The sequence below is a fragment of the Equus caballus genome, chromosome 8 (genome assembly GCF_041296265.1).
Source record: "Equus caballus isolate H_3958 breed thoroughbred chromosome 8, TB-T2T, whole genome shotgun sequence".
NCBI lineage: Eukaryota > Metazoa > Chordata > Mammalia > Perissodactyla > Equidae > Equus > Equus caballus.
Window position 1 is genome coordinate 45,165,584 of NC_091691.1, and position 21,344 is coordinate 45,186,927.

The 21,344-nt window shown below is 40.2% G+C and overlaps 1 protein-coding gene across 46 annotated transcripts in view; it reads right to left on the reverse strand.

The window, feature by feature from the left end:
* LDLRAD4 (low density lipoprotein receptor class A domain containing 4) overlaps window positions 1–21,344 on the reverse strand; it is a 429,284-nt gene that overhangs the window by 162,729 nt on the left and 245,211 nt on the right. For 5 of the 46 annotated variants that reach the window (XM_070220638.1, XM_070220641.1, XM_070220640.1 and 2 more), the window contains one exon: window positions 20,790–20,851. The exons of 39 other annotated variants lie outside the window; for them this stretch is intronic. Coding sequence is in view for 2 of the 7 variants with exons in the window: in XM_070220631.1 (XP_070076732.1) it covers window positions 19,985–20,132 (148 nt within the window). In the remaining 5 variants the exon portion in view is untranslated. Of the gene's footprint in view, window positions 1–19,984; window positions 20,287–20,789; window positions 20,852–21,344 lie in introns of all 46 variants that reach the window. 2 more of the 46 variants (XM_070220631.1, XM_070220632.1) reach the window with 1 other exon arrangement.

The window sequence follows — 21,344 nt, forward strand, 5'->3', positions numbered from 1 at the left end:
ATTTTTTTTAATGTTGGCAGTTTACTTATAATTTTTAAAACACTGAGAGACAACAGTATATACATCAAACTTAACACATGTCTGGACCAGATGTGGCCCATGACTGCCAATTTGCAACCTCTCACATACAAATCAATCCCCCGTCCCTAGGGAATTTACAGTCCATGGGTTTACAATCCAGACTCTCAGTTGCCTCCGTATCAAGTGTTAATGCTCTTACAGATTTAAAGATCCTTCATTGTCTGATTCCCCCAGATTAATCCAATTTATGTCACATATTCCCCTAACAAACAGTCCATTCTAATAAAACCGACCTACTACACCCCCATGAACATACTATTTTCATTTCCATCTCTGTCCCTTTACCCAAGTTATTTTGTTCTCTTATAACGGCCTCTCTTCTCTCTTCCATTCATGACATACAATCACATCCTACCTCTCCATACCATTTTCCTTCACTCCTCTGGTGAATGTATCTTTTATTATCAGTAGTACAGTTTAGCATGCAGTCACACACAGCTGTTATTGTGAGCTAACTGTTTCATATGTATTCATTATTTCCTAATGAGGCTGTCAGTTCTGGGGGGAAGGGGCACGGTCTTGTTGGCTATTCATAAGATCTCATGTGTTTTAAGCAGCGTTAACAGGACTCCACACATACCATAAGATATAAAGGCATTTGGGACATCAGCCACAAAACACACTACATTAATTAATATAAGACGGAACAGTCACTGCTAACTTGGCATTCCTTATAGTGGGAGGGAGAAGAGCTGCCCAGCCTAAATGAAAAAAGTCTAGTAAAGAAATAGCGTAAATCACAGAACTGAAAACAACAAACCAATGTGCACATCCTTGAATTCACCAGTCTGCTCTATTTCCATTTGGAGTCAAGTCACCAATTGATTGGGCTAAACCTTACTTGGGGGCTTTCCAGAAATCTGGAGGAGCCATACAAGACCCAGGGCAAACTCAGGTTCCAAACTGCAGCTCCCAGGAGACCATGGCATTTCTCTCTGCTCCAGGAACCACCTTACCCCCAGACCAAACAGGACATATACTCTTGCAAATGAAATCCAGAACCAACCCCATCGACTGGAATCCTTGGGTTATCCATTTTCCTAGACCAGCCTGAGTCCTCTATAACTGCCACCAGCAAACCCTGAGCCAGACATATCCAGCCTGACCTCAGGACTCCAACACTCACAAAGTATTTGAATTTGTCTAGTTGGGATAGTGTAGTCATTCAGAAACACCTTGCCTATGGACAAGTGCCAACAGCAACAACTAGAGAAGTTAGAGATGGCAGGAAGCGTCAGGCAGTGTGCTCCTTCCCTTTCCATCTAGGACTGTAGTCTAGGCAAGATGAAGACACATTTTAACATCTCTCTTTTGAAGCAAACACAACTCACCTGGCATATGATTGTTACGCTATAATTAGGTTTGCTTTTTCTGTGAACTATACTCTGTCTTCAAGTGCTTAAACCCATCTGACGTGCTGGTGGGGGTTGGGAGAAGGGGAGGTCAGCATTCACTGTATTCCTGTATAGTATTTTCATTTCAATTGAGAAGCTTAATTAATGTTGATTTCTACAAACAAATGCTGTTCAGAGAATGATAATGAATGCTGAGATTGCGAGTAAATTAAAAACTAACACTATCTTCAACAGTTTGTAAAGAACAAGCAGACAGGTATCTCACCACAAAGTCTTCTCTACATATTACCAAGGGAAAAAGAGATGCATTTTTGCTCATAAATGCCCACTGTGAACTATGAAACGTGGCCTTTTTCATTCACTGAAAACAAACGTATTTGTGGAGCAAGATTATTCATAAGATAATATAAAATTCTGTATTGCAGTAACCAGGGACCTATGTGATTCATAAATAAAATCATTTTATTGCACTTGACCTTAAACTGTCTTTCCATAACCTTCCTGCCAACATTAAGGCTAGGCAGGTGCAAGCTAAGGTAAGAAGACAGAGAGGAAGGGGTAGGAGAAATGAATAGGATGAAGGAACCTGTCAGGTGGATTTTTCATTAGCTTAGAGGATGCCCAAATCCTCAGATTTGGCTCACAGCCTTGGCAAGGTCAAGATACTGCAGACTCCACAGTGCTGCTCCTTTGTTCATATTCTAATTTGTTTCACAGCACAGGACAGAAGCTACACTGTTATGCTGAAACATTTCATGAAACTCAAGTCTTTTATCTGAAACCAAAGCCTAAATGACTTCTTTTATCTGCCCAGCTTGCTGGCCATCTCCTTCAAGTGCCTGAAGGAAAATGAGGAAGGCCAGTGCTGTTACATTTCCAGGTTTCAATGACCACCACCACATCTCAGAGGGCAGAGAACTGATTTGGTTACTGGGACTTCAGAAGGTAGTTCTTCAGAAGATGGCAGGGTGCAGGAGAAAGCGTTGCCTATGGACTGGCCATGGTTGTGGCATTGGCTGGATGGAACAGAGTGAAGCCTCATCCAACAGTCATGTCTTTTCCACCCTCTGTCCTAATGGGCTGCTGGTAGGTGTGCACTTCTGATTTTGGTGGCTAAGACAAATTCATCCAAGCAAAGTCCTTCTGCCTAAAACCAAGATATCCAGTTTCTTTGACTAGAAGGTCAAAACCAATACTTTTATGATCTGAGTATCCTTCTCCTCATGACTTTCCCTTATGAGATTCATATCTACTCTTGGAATAATAAGGTATTAATTATTTAGTAAATTTCTTCCATAGTGCTAAAGACTCCATAAAAGGCTGAAAAGAAATTTAAATAAATAAATAAATAAGAACCAAAACAAAAAACACTGTTCTTCAAGAATAATGTAGCATCATCAGTGAATGATAAGGACGAAACAGGGGAGAACTCGGTTTATCTGGACTGGTGGCTGTCCCAGGCAGAGCTGTGAGGTATGTAATTCTGTCCCAAGCATTATTCTCTTCTCCTAGCACCTCCTTCCTTTGCTGCCTCCAGGGACCGCTCTCTAGTGTCCTAGGCTAGTGGTTCTCAAAGTGCGGCCCCTTTGACATTGAAGCAGCAGCAGCATTGTCTGAAAACTTGTACAAAACAAACTGTCAGAACACCCCAGGTCTTCTGAATGTCAGAGGATGGAGTGACCTGATGCATGAAAAATCAGAGAAGCACTGCCTAAGCCTATTCGTTCCTCTTTCTCCCCTTTAAAAAAGAAAAACAGTGCTTCGTTTCTTTCTAATGGTGATGATGAAGCATACTGTGAGTGACAGATGTGCTAAGTGCTTAACACCGTCGCTACATTCACTGTCCCTAAGGGGCAGATACAGAGTGACAGGCTATCAAAGCAGAGAAGCTGATCAGTGTTCACTATTATTATTTGCACATAGCCTTAACCAGTCAAGGTTAAGAAGCCTTATGATTCCTCCAGATGCCTATTTATGCTGTGCCACTCTGAGGCTACAAAGGGCAGTCTTCAGTCTGAGACAGGCATTGGTCCTAAGAGGCAGGTGTGGAGCCCAACAGAACAAACCAGTCAGAAAGGCCACAGAAAACAGCCAACGGGGAAAACACCACCAGTCTCGAGGACATACTGAAAGTATTGCATACTAAGTGTGACATTGTTAATGATACGTAGAAGACTTTACAAAAAGATCGCTAAGAATGTGATTTCACCCACAGTAATGGCATTCCAAAAAATTGTCTGAAGACAAGCTTCTTTAACCAGGTCAGCCTGGGCATGGAGAGGTGAGTGTGGTTGCAGAGTCAGTAGCAAGAGGAAGGGGGCAATTATGATGGCCCCGCATGTTTCATCAGAGTGGTCTCAGTGCAGTGCTCTGGTTGCCCAACATATTAGGAAGAGATGCCAGGTGAGGGCAGGGCAGAGCACGGGCAAGTGAGGAAGGTGCTTGTGCAGCCAAGGGGTGAGGCATCAATCTGGGCAAACAGGAAACAATTTCCTTGCACCTCAGTCTTCCTGCACCCTGTACGTGGGATGAATCAAGAAGCTGCAGTCCTCACTTCAGAAGGAGAAAGAGGAAATGCCATTACTGTAGATCAAAGATTCCATTTCCCAAATTCATTCCTCATTTTAAAGCGTATTCTTTAAAAATAATGCAGAGAATAACTAAAAGCACTGACAGATTTAAGATTGTGGTTTCAACTACTTGAGAGTGACCTACTCACCCATTCATTCAAGAAATACTTCTAGACCTCACACTATATGCCAGGCAGGGTGCAAGGTGACTTCATATATAAGTCTCATGAAGCTTATGGCCCAGTGGTCCAGGACATTTGCTCTTTTGCTCCAGTACAAATTTGAGTCATGCGTTGTGAGGATTATATACAACCACTATGGGGGAGAGAGCCAGCTAAAGGACTGGAACCTGCAACTCACCCTGACATTTTTACTTTCTCACCATTCTTATACACTCTTGCAAAATGCTGAAAACTTTATTTCTTTGTGAAACATGACCATTAAACTTGAGGGTGAGGAAACACATGGGAAACATTTATTTCTCTATAAAAACATGATATTGGAGAAAGCCAGGAGACTCTACAAACATTTCTGCAGCCTCACATTTGGAGATTTGCAAAAGTCTTCAGGTACATCCTTCTGGATGTCAACAGTCTACTGAATATTATCTTCTTATATATAGTCATAGCAGAAGGAGTTTATTACTCAATCTCTCCTGATCCCCAGATCTGTGTGACATTAGTCTGGAGAAGGAGAAAACTCAACATTATTAATTCCATTCCAAATAATTCCTCTTCTTTTCTAATTTTTTTGTGTAAAATATATATAAGAAATTTTTCTCTTTTAAGTATACCATTCAGGAGCATTAATTACATTCACATTATTGTGAAACCATCACCCTATGTGTTTCCAAATCTTTTCCGTCATCCCAAAGAAATTTTTGCAACAAACAAGCTCCCCTCATCTCCTGACAACCCCTAAACTACTTTGTCTATGAATTTGCCTATTCTAGATATCTCATATAAGTGGAATTATACAATAATTGTCTTTTTATGCCTGGCTTATTTCACTTAGCATGTTTTTTCAAGGTTCATCTATATTACAGCCTGTATCAGAACTTCATTCCTTTCTATGACTGAATAATATTCCATTGTATGGAAATACCACATTTTATTTATCCACTCATCAAACGATAGACATCTGGATTGTTTCCACCTTTGGCTGTTGTAAATAATGCTACAATGAATACTGGTGTATAAATATGTGTTCGAGTTCCTGTTTTCAGTTCTTTGGGGTATATGACTAGGAGAGGAATTGCTGGGTCATTTGGTAATTCTACATTTAGCTTTTGAGGAACTGGCAAACTGTTTTCCATAGCAACTGCACCATTTTATATTCCTACCAGGAATGCACAAAGGTCCCAATTTCTCCAAATCTTTGCCAATGCTTGTTATTTTCTGATTTTTTATTATAGCCCCCCATTAGGTGTTAAGTAGTATGTGATTATAGTTTTGATATGTATTTCTCTAATGACTAAGTATGTTGAGCATCTTTTCATGTGCTTTTTGGCCATTGGATTTCCTCTTTGAAGAAATGTCTATTCAAGTCCTTTGCCCATTTTTTTCCTTGACATTTTATTTTTATTTAAATTTTTCCAATTTTATTGACATATAACTGACATATAGCACTGTATAAGTTTACTGTAAATAGCATAATGATTTGACTTACACATATTGTGAAATGATTATCACAATAAGCTTAGTTAACATCCATCATCTCATACAGATACAAAAAGAAAAAAATGGTTTTTTCCTTGTGATGAGAACTTTTGGGGTCTACTCTCTTAACAACTTTCATATATACCATACAGCAGTGCTAAGCATAGTCATCATGTTGTACATTATATCCCTAGTACTTATTTATCTTATAACTGAAAGTTTGTACCTTTGACCACCTTCATCCAATTCCCCCTCTCACCCCCCCACCTCTGGCAACTGCAAATCTAATTTCTTCTTCTATGAGTTTGGATTTTCCGTCTTTTCTTTTTTTTTTTTTAGATTCCACATACAAATGAGATATATCATATAGTGTTTGTCTTTCTCTGACGTTTCACTTAGCATAATGCCCTCAAGGTCCATCTATACTGTTGCAAATGGCAGGATTTCCTTCTTTTTTGTAGCTGAAAAAATTTCTGTGTGTGTGTGTGTGTGTGTGTGTGTGTGTGTGTGTATACGACACTTTCTTTACCCATTGGTGGACACTTAGGTTATTTCCATGTCTTGGCTACTGTAAATATTGTAAATAATGCTGCTATGAACATGGGGGTCTAGATAACTCTTCAACACAAAGTTTTTCATTTCCTTCAGATATACTACCAGAAGTGGAATTGCTGGCTCATATGCTAGCTCTATTTTTAATTTCTTGAGGACCTCCATGCTCTTTTCCATAGTGACTGCACCAACTTACAATCCCACCGAGTGTGCATAAGGGTTCCCTTTTCTCCACATCCTTGCCAGCATTTCTTCTCTTGTTTTTTTGATGACAGCCATTCTAATAGGTGAGAAGTAATATCTCACTGTGGTTTTGATTTGCATTTCCCTCATGATTAGCGATGTTGAGTGTATTTTCATGTACCTGTTGGCCATTAGTATAACTTCTATGGAAAAATGTCCATTAAGGTCCTTTGTCCATTTTTAAATTGGATTTTATTTTTTTTTTGCTATTGAGTTGTATGAGTTCTTTATATATGTTGAACAGTAACACCTTATCAGATAGATCATTTGCAAATATTTTTTCCATTCCATACATTGTCTTTTCGTTTTATTTACCATTTCATTTGCTGTTCTTTGACCATTTTTTAAGGGAGTTGTCTTTTTGTTAAGTTTTAGGAGTTCTTTGTGTATTCCGGATATTAAACTCCCATCAGATACATGATTTGCAAATATTTTCTCCCATTCTTTAAGATGTCTTTTCACTTTCTTGATAATGTCTTTGGATGCACAAAAGTTGTTAATTTCGAGGAAGACAAATTTTCTACTTTTTCTTTTGCTGCTCATGCTTTTGGTATCATATCTAAGAATCCACTGCCAAATCCAAGGTCATAAAGATTTTCCCCTGTTTTCTTCTAAGAGTTTCATGGTATTAGCTCTTATATTTAGGTAATTGATCCATTTCAGTTAATTTTTGTATTTGGTGTGAGATACGATTCCAACCTCATTCTTTTGCATGTGGAAATTCAGTTGTCCCAGCACCACTGTTGAAAATACTACTCTTTCCCCAGTGCATGGACTTGACACCCCTGTCAAAAATCAGTTGGCCATAGATGTATGGGTATATATTTCTGGACTCTCAATTCTATTCTGTTGATCTAAATGTCTATCCTTATGCCACTACCATACTGTTTTGATTACTATTACTGTAGCTCTGTAAGTTTTGAAATTGGGAAGTGTGAGTCCGCTAACTTTGTCCTTCTTTTCAGATTATTTTGGCTATTTAAGACTCCTTATAATTCCAGATGAATTTGAGGATCTGCTTTTGCATTTATACAAAAAAAAGCCGTCGGAATTTTGACAGGGCTTGCACTGAATTTGTAGATCGTTTTGGGTAGTGTTGATATCTTAGCAATATTAAGTCTTCTTATCCATGTATAAATGATGTCTTTCCATTTAACTAGATCTTTAAAATTCTTTCTGCAATGTTTTGTAGTTTTCAGTGTATAAGTCTTTCCTCCTTGGTTAAATTTATTTTTAGGCATTTTATTCTTTTAGATGCTATTTTAAATGGAATTACTTTCTTTTTTTTTTAAGACTAGCCATGAGCTAACGTGTTGCCAATCTTCTTCTTTTTTTTTTCCTTCCCAAAAGCCCCAGTACACAGTTGTATTCCCTAGTCGTAAGTCATTCTAGTTTTTCTACATTTGATGTCATCACAGCATGGCTTGATGAGCAGTTTGTAGGTCTACGCCCCAGGATCTGAACCAGCAAACTTTGGGCTGCCGAAGCAGAGTGTGTGAACTTAATCACTCAGCCATGGGGCCAGCCCCCTGGAATTAGTTTCTTAAGTTCCTTTTCAGATTGTTCATTGCATGTATATAGAAACACAATTGATTTCTCTGTGTTAATCTTCTTCCCTGTAACTTTGCTGAATTTGTTTATTAGCTCTTGTAGCTTTCTTGTGGATTCTTTAGGATTTTCTATACATAAGATCATGTCATCTGTGAATAAACATAGTTTTCTTTCTTTCTTTGCAATTTGGATACCTATTCTTTCTTTTTCTTGTCTAATTGTTCTGGCTATACTTTTTAGTAAAATATTGAATAGCAGTGGTGAAAGCAGGCATCCTTGTCTTGTTCTTGATCTTAGGGGGAACACTTGTAGTCTTTCACTACTGAGTATGGTGTTAGCTGTGTGTTTTTCATAAATTGCCTTTATTTTGTTGAGGAAGTTCCTTTTTATTCCTGGGGTTTTTGTTTTTTTTTGAGTGTTTTTATCATGAAAGGATGTTGGATTTTGTCAAATGCCTTTTTTGTGTCTACCAAGATTAGCATATGGTTTTTTTTCCTTCATTCCATTAACGTGGTATACTACATTAGTTGACTTTCTTATGTTGAACTACAATTCCACTATTTTTTAAAAAGATAATTAATTCCAAATATTTATTACTATACAAAAACTATGCTCTGAGTATCAAGTTAAAGATTAGTTCAGGGGTCAGCCCCATGGACGAATGGTTAAATTTGCGCACTCTGCTTCAGTGGCCTGGGGTTCGCCGGTTCAGATCCTGGGCACGGACCTACACACTGTTCATCAAGTCACGCTGTGGAGGCATCCCACTTAGAAGAACTAGAATGATTTACAGCTAGGATATACAACTATGCACTGGGGCTTTGGGGAGGGAAAGAAAAAAGGAAGATTGGCAACAGATGTTAGCTCAGGGCCAATCTTTCTCACCCAAAAAAAAAAAGGCATTAAAAATTTTTTTAAAAAAGATCACTTCATTATTTCATTCAACATATATTAATTGTACTCCCAGGTATTGTTCTAAGTATTGAAGGTACTTCATAGTGAACTAAAAAGACATATCTACCCTCCTGAAGTAACATTCTGGAAGAAGAGACAGACAACAAGCAAGGTAAGTAAAACAGAGAGTATGTTAATTAGTGACAAGTGACAAGTGACAAGGGGGGGGAAAAAAAGCAACAGAAGGGGTAGAGAGAATGAAGAAGGTGAGATTTTAGACAGAGAGGCCTAACTTGCAGCATTACAGTTTATACACATGTCCATAACTCAGCATTGCTAGAAATAAAGAAAAACACTTTTTTTTTTTTTTTTTTGATGAGGAAGACTGTCCCTGAGCTAACATCTGTGCCAATCTTCCTCTATTTTGTATGTAGGATGCCACCAGAGCATGGCTTGATGAGCAGTGCGTAGGTCCATGCCCAGGATCTGAACTAACCACCTCCAGGTCACCAAAGTGGAGCATGTGAACTTAACCACTACGCCACCAGGCCAGCCCCAAGAAAAACACTTGTAATGAAGAGGAAGAAATTGTCTAAATGTATTTAGTGTCTTTCCCACAACAATCCTCTGCGAAGCCACAAGCCCTACTAGGAAATCCCATTTCCTTTTGGCTTCACATCCTCCACCAACAGATACTGACCTTGATGTCAAGTGTAACATGATTTTTGGGTATTGTGAGCCAATGAGGGCATAAAAGGCACCAAATACTGCCCTCTTGAACTAGAACAAGATTGTTGAGTCCAACAAGTGATGAATGAATAGTACTTCAAAATCAAATGCTTCAACACACCCACTCTTTCCAATTTTCATCCCTTTTATTAATTTTTGATAGTTGAAAATATTCAGGACTGTGCATTTGTCCATAACTCCTATACATTAATTTCCTGATATTATATGATTCTTTAAGAAGTTATAAAAGGTTAAATCATCTTTTCATTTCTAGCTCCAACATGATAACAGAATCTGAACATATTCATCCGACCTTCAGAATAAATGAAAAATGCAGCATAAGAATGAAGAGCAGGCATGCTATTTGATAAGCTGATTTTAACATGCAAGCAACAATTGAGTACTGCTTAACTGAATTATAGCAATAAACAGAAAATATATTCACATTTTTTAAAACAGATTTTATGCAGGTTAAATATGACTTCATTTAAATTACAAAATAGCAATATATTTATTAGGAGCTATGTAGACTTTTACTAGGGAGATTCTTAGAGAAAATAATCATTTGACTTTACATCCAAGAGGCTGCCATCCTGCGCTGAGCAATGTTTCTTTTAGCCCGTTCACCTCACTTGCCTTTCTCCCATCACAGCAGACAGGATGCACTGTGTGAGCAACAGGAAACCTGTGCTTCCTAGTCTTGTGCCCAGGCCAACCAATTAGCATGTCACCAGGAGGGGCAGATGCACATGAATATGGAGCACAGAGCCTCATTTTTCTCTTCAGTCTATCAAGCCATGAATTCACTAATCTAGTTTTGTCCTAAAACCTTGGGGTGGGGACGGGGGTTGAAGAGAAGGAGGGTTCACAAGCCCCATCCACAGGGATGTGAAATTCAAAACAGTCAGGCTCTGTCAGCCCCAAAGGGTATTTCAGAATGCAAAGGCTCCACCTTTCTATATCCAGGTGCACTTTCTGGTGGAAGGTGCTAGAGACACAGCAACCTCCAAATTATTCCAAATGGCAGACGGTTTGGATGTTGTATCATTCATTTACATAAAGGAAAACTTGCTGTAAGATTTTGAGCCTAAAGATTTTGATACCTAAACAAAAGGTATAACCAGACATTTAATAAGGAAAACCAAAACAATGAAATGAGATTACTGGTTGACATGAGCTCAGAAAAATGTAGGGAAATGAAAATATGCAATGCCTAATTGTATTTATCAGATTAGAGCATTTTCTATAGAAACCTACTATTCTTTGTTCATTCAACAGTTTAAGGCAATGTAAATACACCCTTATTGCTACTGCACCTAAATACTTCTCTGCTGAGCTATTAGCAATAGTTTCATATTATAAAAACCGTAATAAAAAATGTGGCCAAACAGCTAGATGGAGTGTTCCCAGCAATATGGAGAAACAGTTGTGTTTATGCAGAGATTAGTCTTTAAAATTGAGAGATCTCCAAAGCTCCATTTGTACTTGAAAGGCTTGTCTTTTTGTTACCCAGTAAATAACTCATTCATATTCTACAAAGAAAACTCTCCAAATTGGGAGAAATAGTCATATTTAACATTAGGTAGGGAAATGGGGCTAAAAGCAAGAAAAGAAGTCTATTTCCCCCAGTTTCTTGGACTAGATTAAAGCTTGTCTTTATAATTTAAAATAGCCTCTGTTTTTTCCACATATAAAAGGCAGAAATTTCATGAAATGCTGAGAAACACTATCAATAAATGCAGAAATTATGCCAGAGAACAAGTTAAGAAACATATTTTAAAAAGAAATCTTGGGTCCTTTTCTCTTAGTCTGCAGCATATATTTCTTAGCTGCTAAGATTTTCCCCAAAGCTAGAAGAGTAGTTGTCAAGATGGTCTGAAATGCAGTGTGCCACAACTGGTCTTCATGCCAGGGCCATCTTTCCTACAGCACAAGAGTGCCCATGAGAGTATCTTGGGAAGACTGAAATGTGACCTGCAGTTAATTTCTCAGAATTAGGAATAAATATCAGAATTGTGTGAGCAGAGTGTACACTATCTGATATAAATCAGAGCCTCTGGAAGGCACAACGTACTTTGATCAACTCACTATCACAAAAACTGAGAATATGTGTTAAGAACTGTTTTTAAGCCTGTTCAAATATAAAAATAACACAACGGAGCTACAGCACTAACAGGCAACAAATGCAATGCATCCAATTCTTCATCAGTCAAGTGTCCATGGGTCGCTCCCTGGCTATGCTCTTCCAAATCCAAGGCTGGGGTGCAAATAACTGGAAAGTGGAGCCTGGCAAGCAGCAGGCTCTCTCAAAGAAATGAAGACGGAGAAAGGAGCTTTCTTCAGAGACAAAAAAGAGGGTTAGGGAAAAGGAGGGAGCCTCAGGGTCTATCCTCACCTGTGGAAGTCTAGAGGTTATGTGACCACGCCCAGGAAGAAATCACTGCTCACATGGCAGCCCTTCCCTAAGTGCACACACACACCGTGCCTGAATCTAGAAATTCTGTGTGGTATCTTCAGGAAATCACCAATTGTTTCAGAGAGATCCTTACAGCCATGGCCCCAGAGCCGCAAGTAGGAAAAACGCTCCACTATCCCTTAGAGCCATCCTCAGTTGTTGTCACTAAAGGTCTGGACTTGTCTGTTTAGCTGTTCCTTAAGAGCTGAGGGAAGGTTCCCATGGCAACCCCACCCAAAGTGTCCAGATCTCCCAGAGACACTTCCTGACAAGAGTGCTATTACACTGCTTGAGTCTAGATAGCAAATTTTCACCAACACATCGGATCCCTCTGGCTCCTTCATTACAGACAAGTTCCTAGATGGCGCTTTCCTTAGGGTCTTTGCATTTCTGGGTGATGTCCTGGGACAGCCCTGGTCCACCCCTTACAGCTACAACAACTGAGCCTGCCCTGGTCTTCTGCACCATCCCCCCGCTGCACTAACACACTCCTTCCTTGGAGAACTTTTCAAAGCTTGGGCATGGAAGACTTTTGCATTAAGTAGAGATGACAAATCCCAATTACATACCTCCCAGATTTCTTTTTTACAATCATTGAAATCAGTTTCAAGATGTAACTACTTATAGGATACTGAATAGCTCACAGTCTTATCTAAAATTCAGCTTATGTTACACCAAACTTGGCATCTTTTCCTGAAAAGCAACCCCTCTCCAACTGCAGTCTGGTGAATCACATCTTTGTTCACCCAGGCTTGACACCTGAACACTTACCCTGGCTTCTCCTGCCCTACCACCCAGCTCCACAGTCAGTCCGTCATCTTGTCTGTATTTAAGTTTTGAGAGTATTCACATTGACCCCTTGCTTCCTAGTCTTACTGCCACTGTCCTATTCCAACCTATCTCACACCTGGCATGCTTTATTTCCAGAATGTCCACAGTGAACAGTCTGTCTACTTTGGGGATAGTGAAGGATTCTACAAGCACTTGTTGTTGTTCTATTGCTGTAATTAGTTGTTATTGCTATCACAGTATACGATGTTAGTCCACTGCTCAAAAACTTTATGTAGTTTCTACGGAATGAAGTTTAACTACGTTAACTAATTAAACAATTGACTTCAAACCCTTCTTCATAATTTCCTTTCCTGTGAGAACTTTCCACTCTCCTTCAGTAAACTTAGTGTCTCTGTTCTTCAAGTCTTCCTGGATCTTCTTTGCGTTTGTTTCTAATGTCCCCCTACACCTCCTCAGCGCTCCCCACGACTTTTAAAATCCCAAACATTCTTCAAGGCTATCTGTACCCATCCCCAGACGCCCAGCTCTGGCTCTTCTCATCTTCTATAGTGGTCTGGCATTCATGAATACATCCATTCATTCACTTGACAGTTGTTCATGGAACACTCTTGTAGGTAAGCACTGTGACATTCAGTGGGGACAAGATAAGTCAGCTATCTGCTCCCACAGAACTTACAGAGAAAATAAACCAATCCATTCCAATATGGCATGGTAGGGAGCATTAATCACTCATAATAATGGATGAGGAGGTTGATGCCACCAATGGAGGCTGAGTAAGGTCCTTTGGGTCACGCAGAGGGCAAGCTATGGAGGACTTCTTCTAGAGCAGTACTATCTGCTATGAGTGGCACACACCTCAGCAGGGTGACTCATTCACTGTAGGAAGAAAACATGAGATTTCTTCTATCTCATTTCTTGGTAAAATCTATAATTTTGTGTTTATCTTATAAAGTTTATAATTGTAAAATAGTACATGTGTATAATTTTCAAATAATTAAACACACATAAAATGGGGATTATCCTCAAAATCTTTTACTGACAAGAGGTCCATGATCTAAAAAGTCAGGAGCTATGAATTCTCTACCTTAAATATCCTCATCTCTAATTCTCCTTTTTTGTTCCCTCACAACAGCAGCATCTCCCCATAAGACAAACATAATTTTCTTTACCCAGCAAATCTATTAGAAAATACAAAAAAAAAAAAAAGACACATATGACATTGGGCACATGATATGGGTCCACTCTAATGGACTGCTCTAAACTATCAATTTAGAGAACTAATGTTAATTAACTATTATTTTCAAATATATCTCCACTCCTCTAATGTACTGTATCCATGTAAAACACCTCCCTTTAGTATTCCTCTTCAAAAGGAACCTTGAGAAATTGTTCAGTGAAATGACAATACCTATGAATGAGGACTCAGGAGACTGTGGTTCTCGATTCACCTCTCTGTCATTGTGTGACATGACCTATGATACAGAGCTGGATCAAGTGTGTGACCTAAGGCAGAAACTTAGGGAATGCTTATGAAAATGAAGAGGTTGGCCTAAAATTTGTAGAGTTGGAGCTAATGTAAATGTCTCTATTTCTCAGACAGTGTAAACACTGAGAAATTGCAGAACTGGAATTTTTTCTTCTTTTTATTTAAACGAAAACTTTATATATGCAAGACCATATGTATTAGTTCCCTAGTGCTGTTATAACAAATTAGCAGAAACTCAGTGACTTAAAATACACATTTATTATCCTACAGTTCTTGAGGTCAAAGTCTGAAATGAATCCTACTGAGCTAAAATCAAGGCGTCAGCAGTGCCGTGTTCTTCCCCAGAGGCTCTAGGAGAGAATGTTTCTTTGCCTTTTCCATCTTCTAGAAGCTGCCCACATTCTGTGGCTCAAAGCCCCTTTCTCCATCTTCAAAGCCAGCAATGGTGGGTTGTGTCCTTTTCACATCACATCTCTCTGACTCTTCTTCCATTGTCACATCTGCCTCTGACCACAGCCAGGAAAGGTTCTCTGCTTTTTCAGGCCCACGCATTTGGGTCTGTCTGGATAGTTCAGAGTAACTTCTGCAACTCAAGGTCCTTAAAGTAATTACATGTGTAAAGTCCCTTTCGTCATTTAAGGTAACATATTCACAGATTCCAGGGATGAAGACACGCACATCTTTGAGGGACCATTATTCTTCCTACTATACCTTACATGTAATTAAACAAAACAATGCAGTGAATGTTTCAACATATGTGCAGAGCTGCTCTCATGGAGATATGTCTAATTTCACCTGGCACACACACTCCAGCCTGGCCACAAGTCTGGTCAAGTACGAAGCCCCAGATGATGCTTGTAAAAATGACATGTGCATAAGAAAGACCCATTCTCCTTCTTCAGCCAGAGAAGTGGAGCTAAGCCTTACATCACACATGCTGACAAAGCACTTTTAAAGTAACATGCAGCTTTCCTTCTTAGTTGCTAAATTTATTTTGCCTGAATGGCATTTTGAATCCCTTGTCATGCAGAGTCAACACAACTGTGTAGATTTGTTCCACTGTTCCTGCCTTAGAATCACCCACCAAGCTCCTCCCTATGTCCCCTCCACTCGGGACCTTCATGTTCTTTACGCTGTGTTCTTGATCCAGTTGGGAGTCTCACTATTACTACACTTTTCAAAAAGAAATGCATGAAAGTAAATCCTTACAACTCTCACCATTAGGAAAGGCAAAGAAATCATTAGAGCATGCAATAACGACAAAGATTATGGTGCTGGAACACATTGTCTTCCAAAAATATTCATCAGTTTGTTCACTCAATCAACAAACATTTATTAAATACTAGTCATATTCACAGCACTACGCAGGATAGAAAGATCTCTAAGGTATGGCTCCCTGCCTTCAGGGAGCTTATAACCATGAAGGCCAGGAGGATAAGCACTGAAATAAGTAAACAAGCAGAAGAGAAGGCCACATGTGCTAAGAGAATGGAGCTGAGAGTAATTCCTTACAGTAGAGGGCACTGGGGAAGCTTTTGGAGGGAGGCATTAGAGTGAACCAGGAAGGACACCAAGATAAGAACCTTTGGAGATGAGAGAAAAGGCAAAGGAGGGGTAGAAGTAATTTTAGATAACACTGTAAACCACAGAATTTAGAAGAAACCATGTGTGTTCAAGGAAAAGCAGGTGGCATAGTTCTGCTGACCTACAATTTATTAAGGTTCTTCAGCTTCAGATTGAGGTCCAAACCTACACTGACAGTCTAAATTAGTTTATGTCTGAAAATATAATATTGTTTTCTCATTTATAGGAATAGTTTACAAAAATAAAATTATAATAAATATATGTGTCTATAACTGACTTGTATATAATGTGTGTATATCTATGAATATTATGTCAAAAATCAACATACATTGAGCGTCTACTATGTGGTAGGCTTTGTGCAGGACATTGAGGGTCTACAAACGAATAAAACACAGACCCTATCCTGGAGGGATTTACTCAGAATCTAGAAGAGGAGTAATTAAATAAATAATTAAAATCCAACATGATACAGGTTAGACGAATCCACAGAGTGATAAAGTAGCACAATGAAAAGAAAGAAAGAAAAAGAAGTCAACCCATTAGGAATCTAAAATGGCTCAGATACCATGATAGTTGCTCCGCTGGCCTTCCCAGGAGCACCTTACCCAAAGCTGCTCAGAGGAAGAAGGGCAGAGCTGTGCAGGAAGCGGTAGAGGAAGCCGGCAGTGCAGCCCACTGGGGAAGCAGCACTCTCTTATGGGTAGAGCATGCTCAGAGAAAGACACGCAGTAAGAGGTGTAAGTTTTAACCATTTCTAAAATCTAGTATCCCCTTTTCAAGCAAAACTCCTGCCAGCCCCTCAATCCCCTACAAATTGGTCATTTTAGTAATTATGTATTTATACCGTAACCCAGACCACAGGATAGATTTTCCACCTAGACTTTGGACCCATCTCCTGCCTAGCAGCCTATGAGAAGGCTTCTCATAGAAGTCTTGGTTCTTGGAAGATGTATTCAAGTATTGCAAGTGAAACATGCAATTCTTCCCCTGCATGCTGGGAGCCAAACAAGAACATGTTTCTTCTAACAATGGAAAGAACTTGTGAGATGACTGGCACTCCTATAAGGAGACCTGTTAGACATACACATGGAAAGCAAAAGAATCATATATTGGAAGCAGTGACTGCCGGGGCTCTGAATAAAAAATAGACCAACAAACAGGCTCATTTCACAAATATTTTTGCTTTCTTCGTAATCTTAAAAATATACTACTGTAATTTATCATCCATTCATCTAGTGCCACCAATATTCGTTCAACTGTACACTAAACTATCAAAAATGACACCAAAAGCACTATGGTTTCCACAAGAGAACCAGTGATTGCATTTTGGGAAATTGAGAAAGATTTTTTACTGTACAGTTATAATAAAATAACCTTTCAATAAATATTCTTATACGTATTATAATTTCAGTTTTCCTAGTCCTTTATTAATAAATGTCTAAAATCAATGCAATAAAAGCATTTTGTTAAATGCTGATAAATTGAGCCCTTTGTGTTAACAAATATATTTGTTTTGCCCCAAATTTATACATTATAAATAATATTTTTAAAGGTGTGACTTGTTAATACAATACTTATATTTTTCTCCATACAGTGATAGTGTATTGTATATATTTTTTGTTTTCTGTATATTATGATATTTTGACATCTTAAAAAATTTTTCTAGCTGGGCAGTGACTGACCCTCCCAGGGCTAGCCAATGCTTTGAGATAGCCAAGGGCTCAGCCTGGAGCACACCTTTGATGCGCAAACTAACCAATCCAGAGCCAGACCTCCTCTACCTGGCCCATATACTCGTGGAGGCAATACTCCTCTGTCAGGGCCAGGTACCAGGCAACTAAAGACCACCCCTATAGCCCAAAGCCTGCCAACTAGCCAATCTTAAACTGTTTACCCTGACCTGCCTTGACTTTCCCACAAAAACCCCAATAAAGGCTGTGGCCCACGCTCGCCCCTCACTTTTCTCTTCTGCCTCTACTCCGACATTTTCTCCTGTGGCCCTGCATGGCATGCAGTGACTCCTTCTCTTGGACCTGTGAGTATAATAAACTTCTTTCCAAGCCTCGTTCTCTTCACCTCCTATGGCCACACCAACTTGACCTTACCACATCCAACACATACATTCTTCGAACAGATAGAAAACCTACAGTTCATTAACATGCAAGAATCACATCCAAAGAATTTGTTAAGACAGTTGCCAAAAAGAAAATTCACACCATGGAGGAGCTAGAGGATTGGAGAAAGGAAAAACATCAAAGAGAGAGCTTGAGATGAAATTTTTATGACTCATTCCCTTGTTCTCTTTCTTGTGCACCCATTACATCCTGTAGGAATGAGTCCACAGGCATCTTCTATAATAGGTGATATTTCCCATTGTAGGAAAGAGGGCAATTTGATTCTCCCATTTCAACTGAAGGCAAAGATAATGATTGGGTATTTTATATAAGGTTCCTGGAGTTGAGTGTTTAAGAAAGGAAGGAAAAACCGTATTGGTTTTCTCTCATTGCTCTCTAGTAAATGATGTCCAAGAAGAATTACTCAAGGTGGGACCTCTGCTCAAAATGATATAGAGCTGCATTCAGAGAAGATGGTTGCTAGAACATTATAAGTGAGGCTCAGTCACTGAAAAAGCCATCTCAGGATTCTAAGGGATCTTCCAATCTTGCAATTTAGAACATCAGGATGCTATTTTTAAATAAACAAAAATATAAACTACAGGCATGTACAGCCACACAAACACCCCACACATACACACATCACACACCCTTTGTCACTCCCCACTTTGTGTCTGTGTTCATTTCAGACCACACCCCACTTCTCAAAGTCTTTATCAACTTCTGTGGCAGCTGCCCACAGAGTTTGAAAGAACCCCAAAAAGACAAAGACCAGGACCTGAGCTGGCAGGCAGGTGTTAGTGGACTCCCAGTGTGGCCTTCCTCTTCTGGTGTATTAGGGAGCCACCGTTATAGGGCTGTGTACCCTCTGTAAATCTCTATCAGCCCCTGAGATACGCTCTCATTCCCTGTGCCTTAACACCTCTGCTGAAACCTTCATTCTACATTTCATTTCAAACAGCCCCAAGTACAGACAGCAGACATCATTATCCAGTTTAAGAAGAAAAAGAAGAAGAAAGAGAAGTGAAGGAGGGAGTCAGATCGGTGGGGTGGAGGGAGGGAAGGGAAAAAAGATGAGGGAGTATATGTGTGTTTCAAAGTTTAACTCCTGTGTGGGAAGGTAGGAAGCAGAAAAAAAAAAGTTGTAGAAAAGTATCCTTCCAAAATTACTGTAATGATGTATTAAGAAAAGCCTAGGAGAGGGGTGACTGTGGTTTTAATTAGAACCTATGATGAGTTTCCCGCTGCACAGCAAAGCACTTTATATAGTTCCTCAACTATATATTAGTGACCTTGACTGCACATGAGACATGTTAGCCATGAATCCTACTGTAAAGAGAGATCCCAGGAGAATAACGCTCCTGATACATATATATAGGTTGACAGAGTGCTATCCATCACACTGTTGGGAACCATTTCTCTTTCAAAGTCCCCCTTGGCAGCTACCCTACTGTTGTGTTCTTCAGGTGAAGGGATGTCTTCTCCTCTCTCGCGTGGGAAGAGGGTCCTGCCTTGTGAAGATAATCCTGGTATGTGCCTGGGCCAGCCTGGCAGGCTGGGTTCTAGGACCAGAGCAAACCTTCCTGTGCAGGTGGAACTGAGGAGGAAGCACAGGAATGCCCAAATGAGGGGTTAGGGGCAGTCCATAAGGGGATGGGCACTTACCATGCCCTCACTTTGCTGTTGTCCTTCAACGGTAAGATGTATCTTACTGCCTAAGCCCAACTATAAATTCTGGGAGAGCAGGAACTCTAGCTTTATTCATCCTGCTATCACATAGCAGGCTCTTCTCTCCATAAATATTTACTGCTCAGTTCACATTTTCAGGGATGTCTGTGCTAACACTCCTCGACTGCCGCCTAGTGTGGGGCTGAACACAGATGAAGAGGAGGTGGGCAGCCAAGCTCCTGGGCAGCTTACCTGGGAGCAGACACATGCTCTGTTCCAGTTGTAAAGGGGTTGCATCTCTGTACCTGCTCTTCCTCTCCTGTCTTAAACAGGTGCACAAAGTAACTGAGCCCGACTCCTCCATGAAGAGTGAGGACACAAGGCATGGTGAGGAGGGCATGCCTGGGCTATGGAATAATGCTGAAAAGCTCCTGGTATTTCTCCACCTTCTCAATCAGGTGCAGGTGTCACTGCAGGCTCCAGCCTCTTCTCACCACAGGCTGCCCAGGGTCACGTCAGCATCTGCAGAGGCCTCACAGACGCACCCTAAACCACTGAAGCACACCCACATCCCACATAAGACAATGAATCATAGTTGACTAGTTGACGTGCTTTTATGTTCTGCTGACATTTAATTACAAGTGTTCATTTCAATTTTGCAGTTTTTTTCCTATCATAAAGGCAGTACCATTTTTTTCAGGTTTCCAACATTTGTGTGGGCCCTTGAAAAGCTTGGAGACCTGGAGTTCCCTGCCTAAATGCCCACTGGGTAGAATGACCTGCCTACCAAGCCTGGGGAAACCCTGATCCAGGTGCCAAGATGCGCTTCAGCATGCTTGGTCCTCTGCCGAGCTTCTCTTGGCCCCTCACCAGCAGTACCCACTCCTCCTTTCTGGGGGGGGGGGGGGGGGGGGTGTATGTGTGTACAGGTATCCCAGCACTGGTCTACTTTACATCCTTTGTAGGTAAGGCCTGCCAAGTCTTACACAATTTGAATTGCCCAGCACAGTGACTGGTGCATATGAATCTTTTCAACAAATACTCATTGAATACTTACTAGGTTCCACATCCTGGTCTTGCTTTGGGGGATCCAGCAAAGTGCATACCCGAGTGGGATATCTGATGAATGAAGGAATATATAAATGATTATGACCTATATCTCTGAACTCAGTGTGCTATGATCTCCAAGGCAACACAAAACATCCAATATAACAGCATCTATCATAGGAACCAGTGCTTTCCTGCTCCCCAGCACCTTCTGGACAAGGTCCACTGTGTGTCAGCCTGAGCCTTGAGTGCCCTGGCACTCAGCACTCTGCCTACCTCACCTCTGCCAGCTGCCTGAACCTGTGGCTTAGGTGAACTCCCATTGTAGGCTAGGCATGTCCTCCTGCCACCCTCTTGCAGAGAGTAATCCTTCAATTTGGACAAATACCACCAGCCCTGTACAGCAGATAGTATCCAGCTATCTTTTCCACTAACTGAGTATGTTTTTCACCCAACTGACTTCTGCAAAGTGAGAGCAAGCAAGTAAGTGGAGGGAAGAGCCAAGGGTGAGTCTTAGTATTAATAAGAGCAAAGATTATGAACAGAACAGAGGCATTTGTTAATA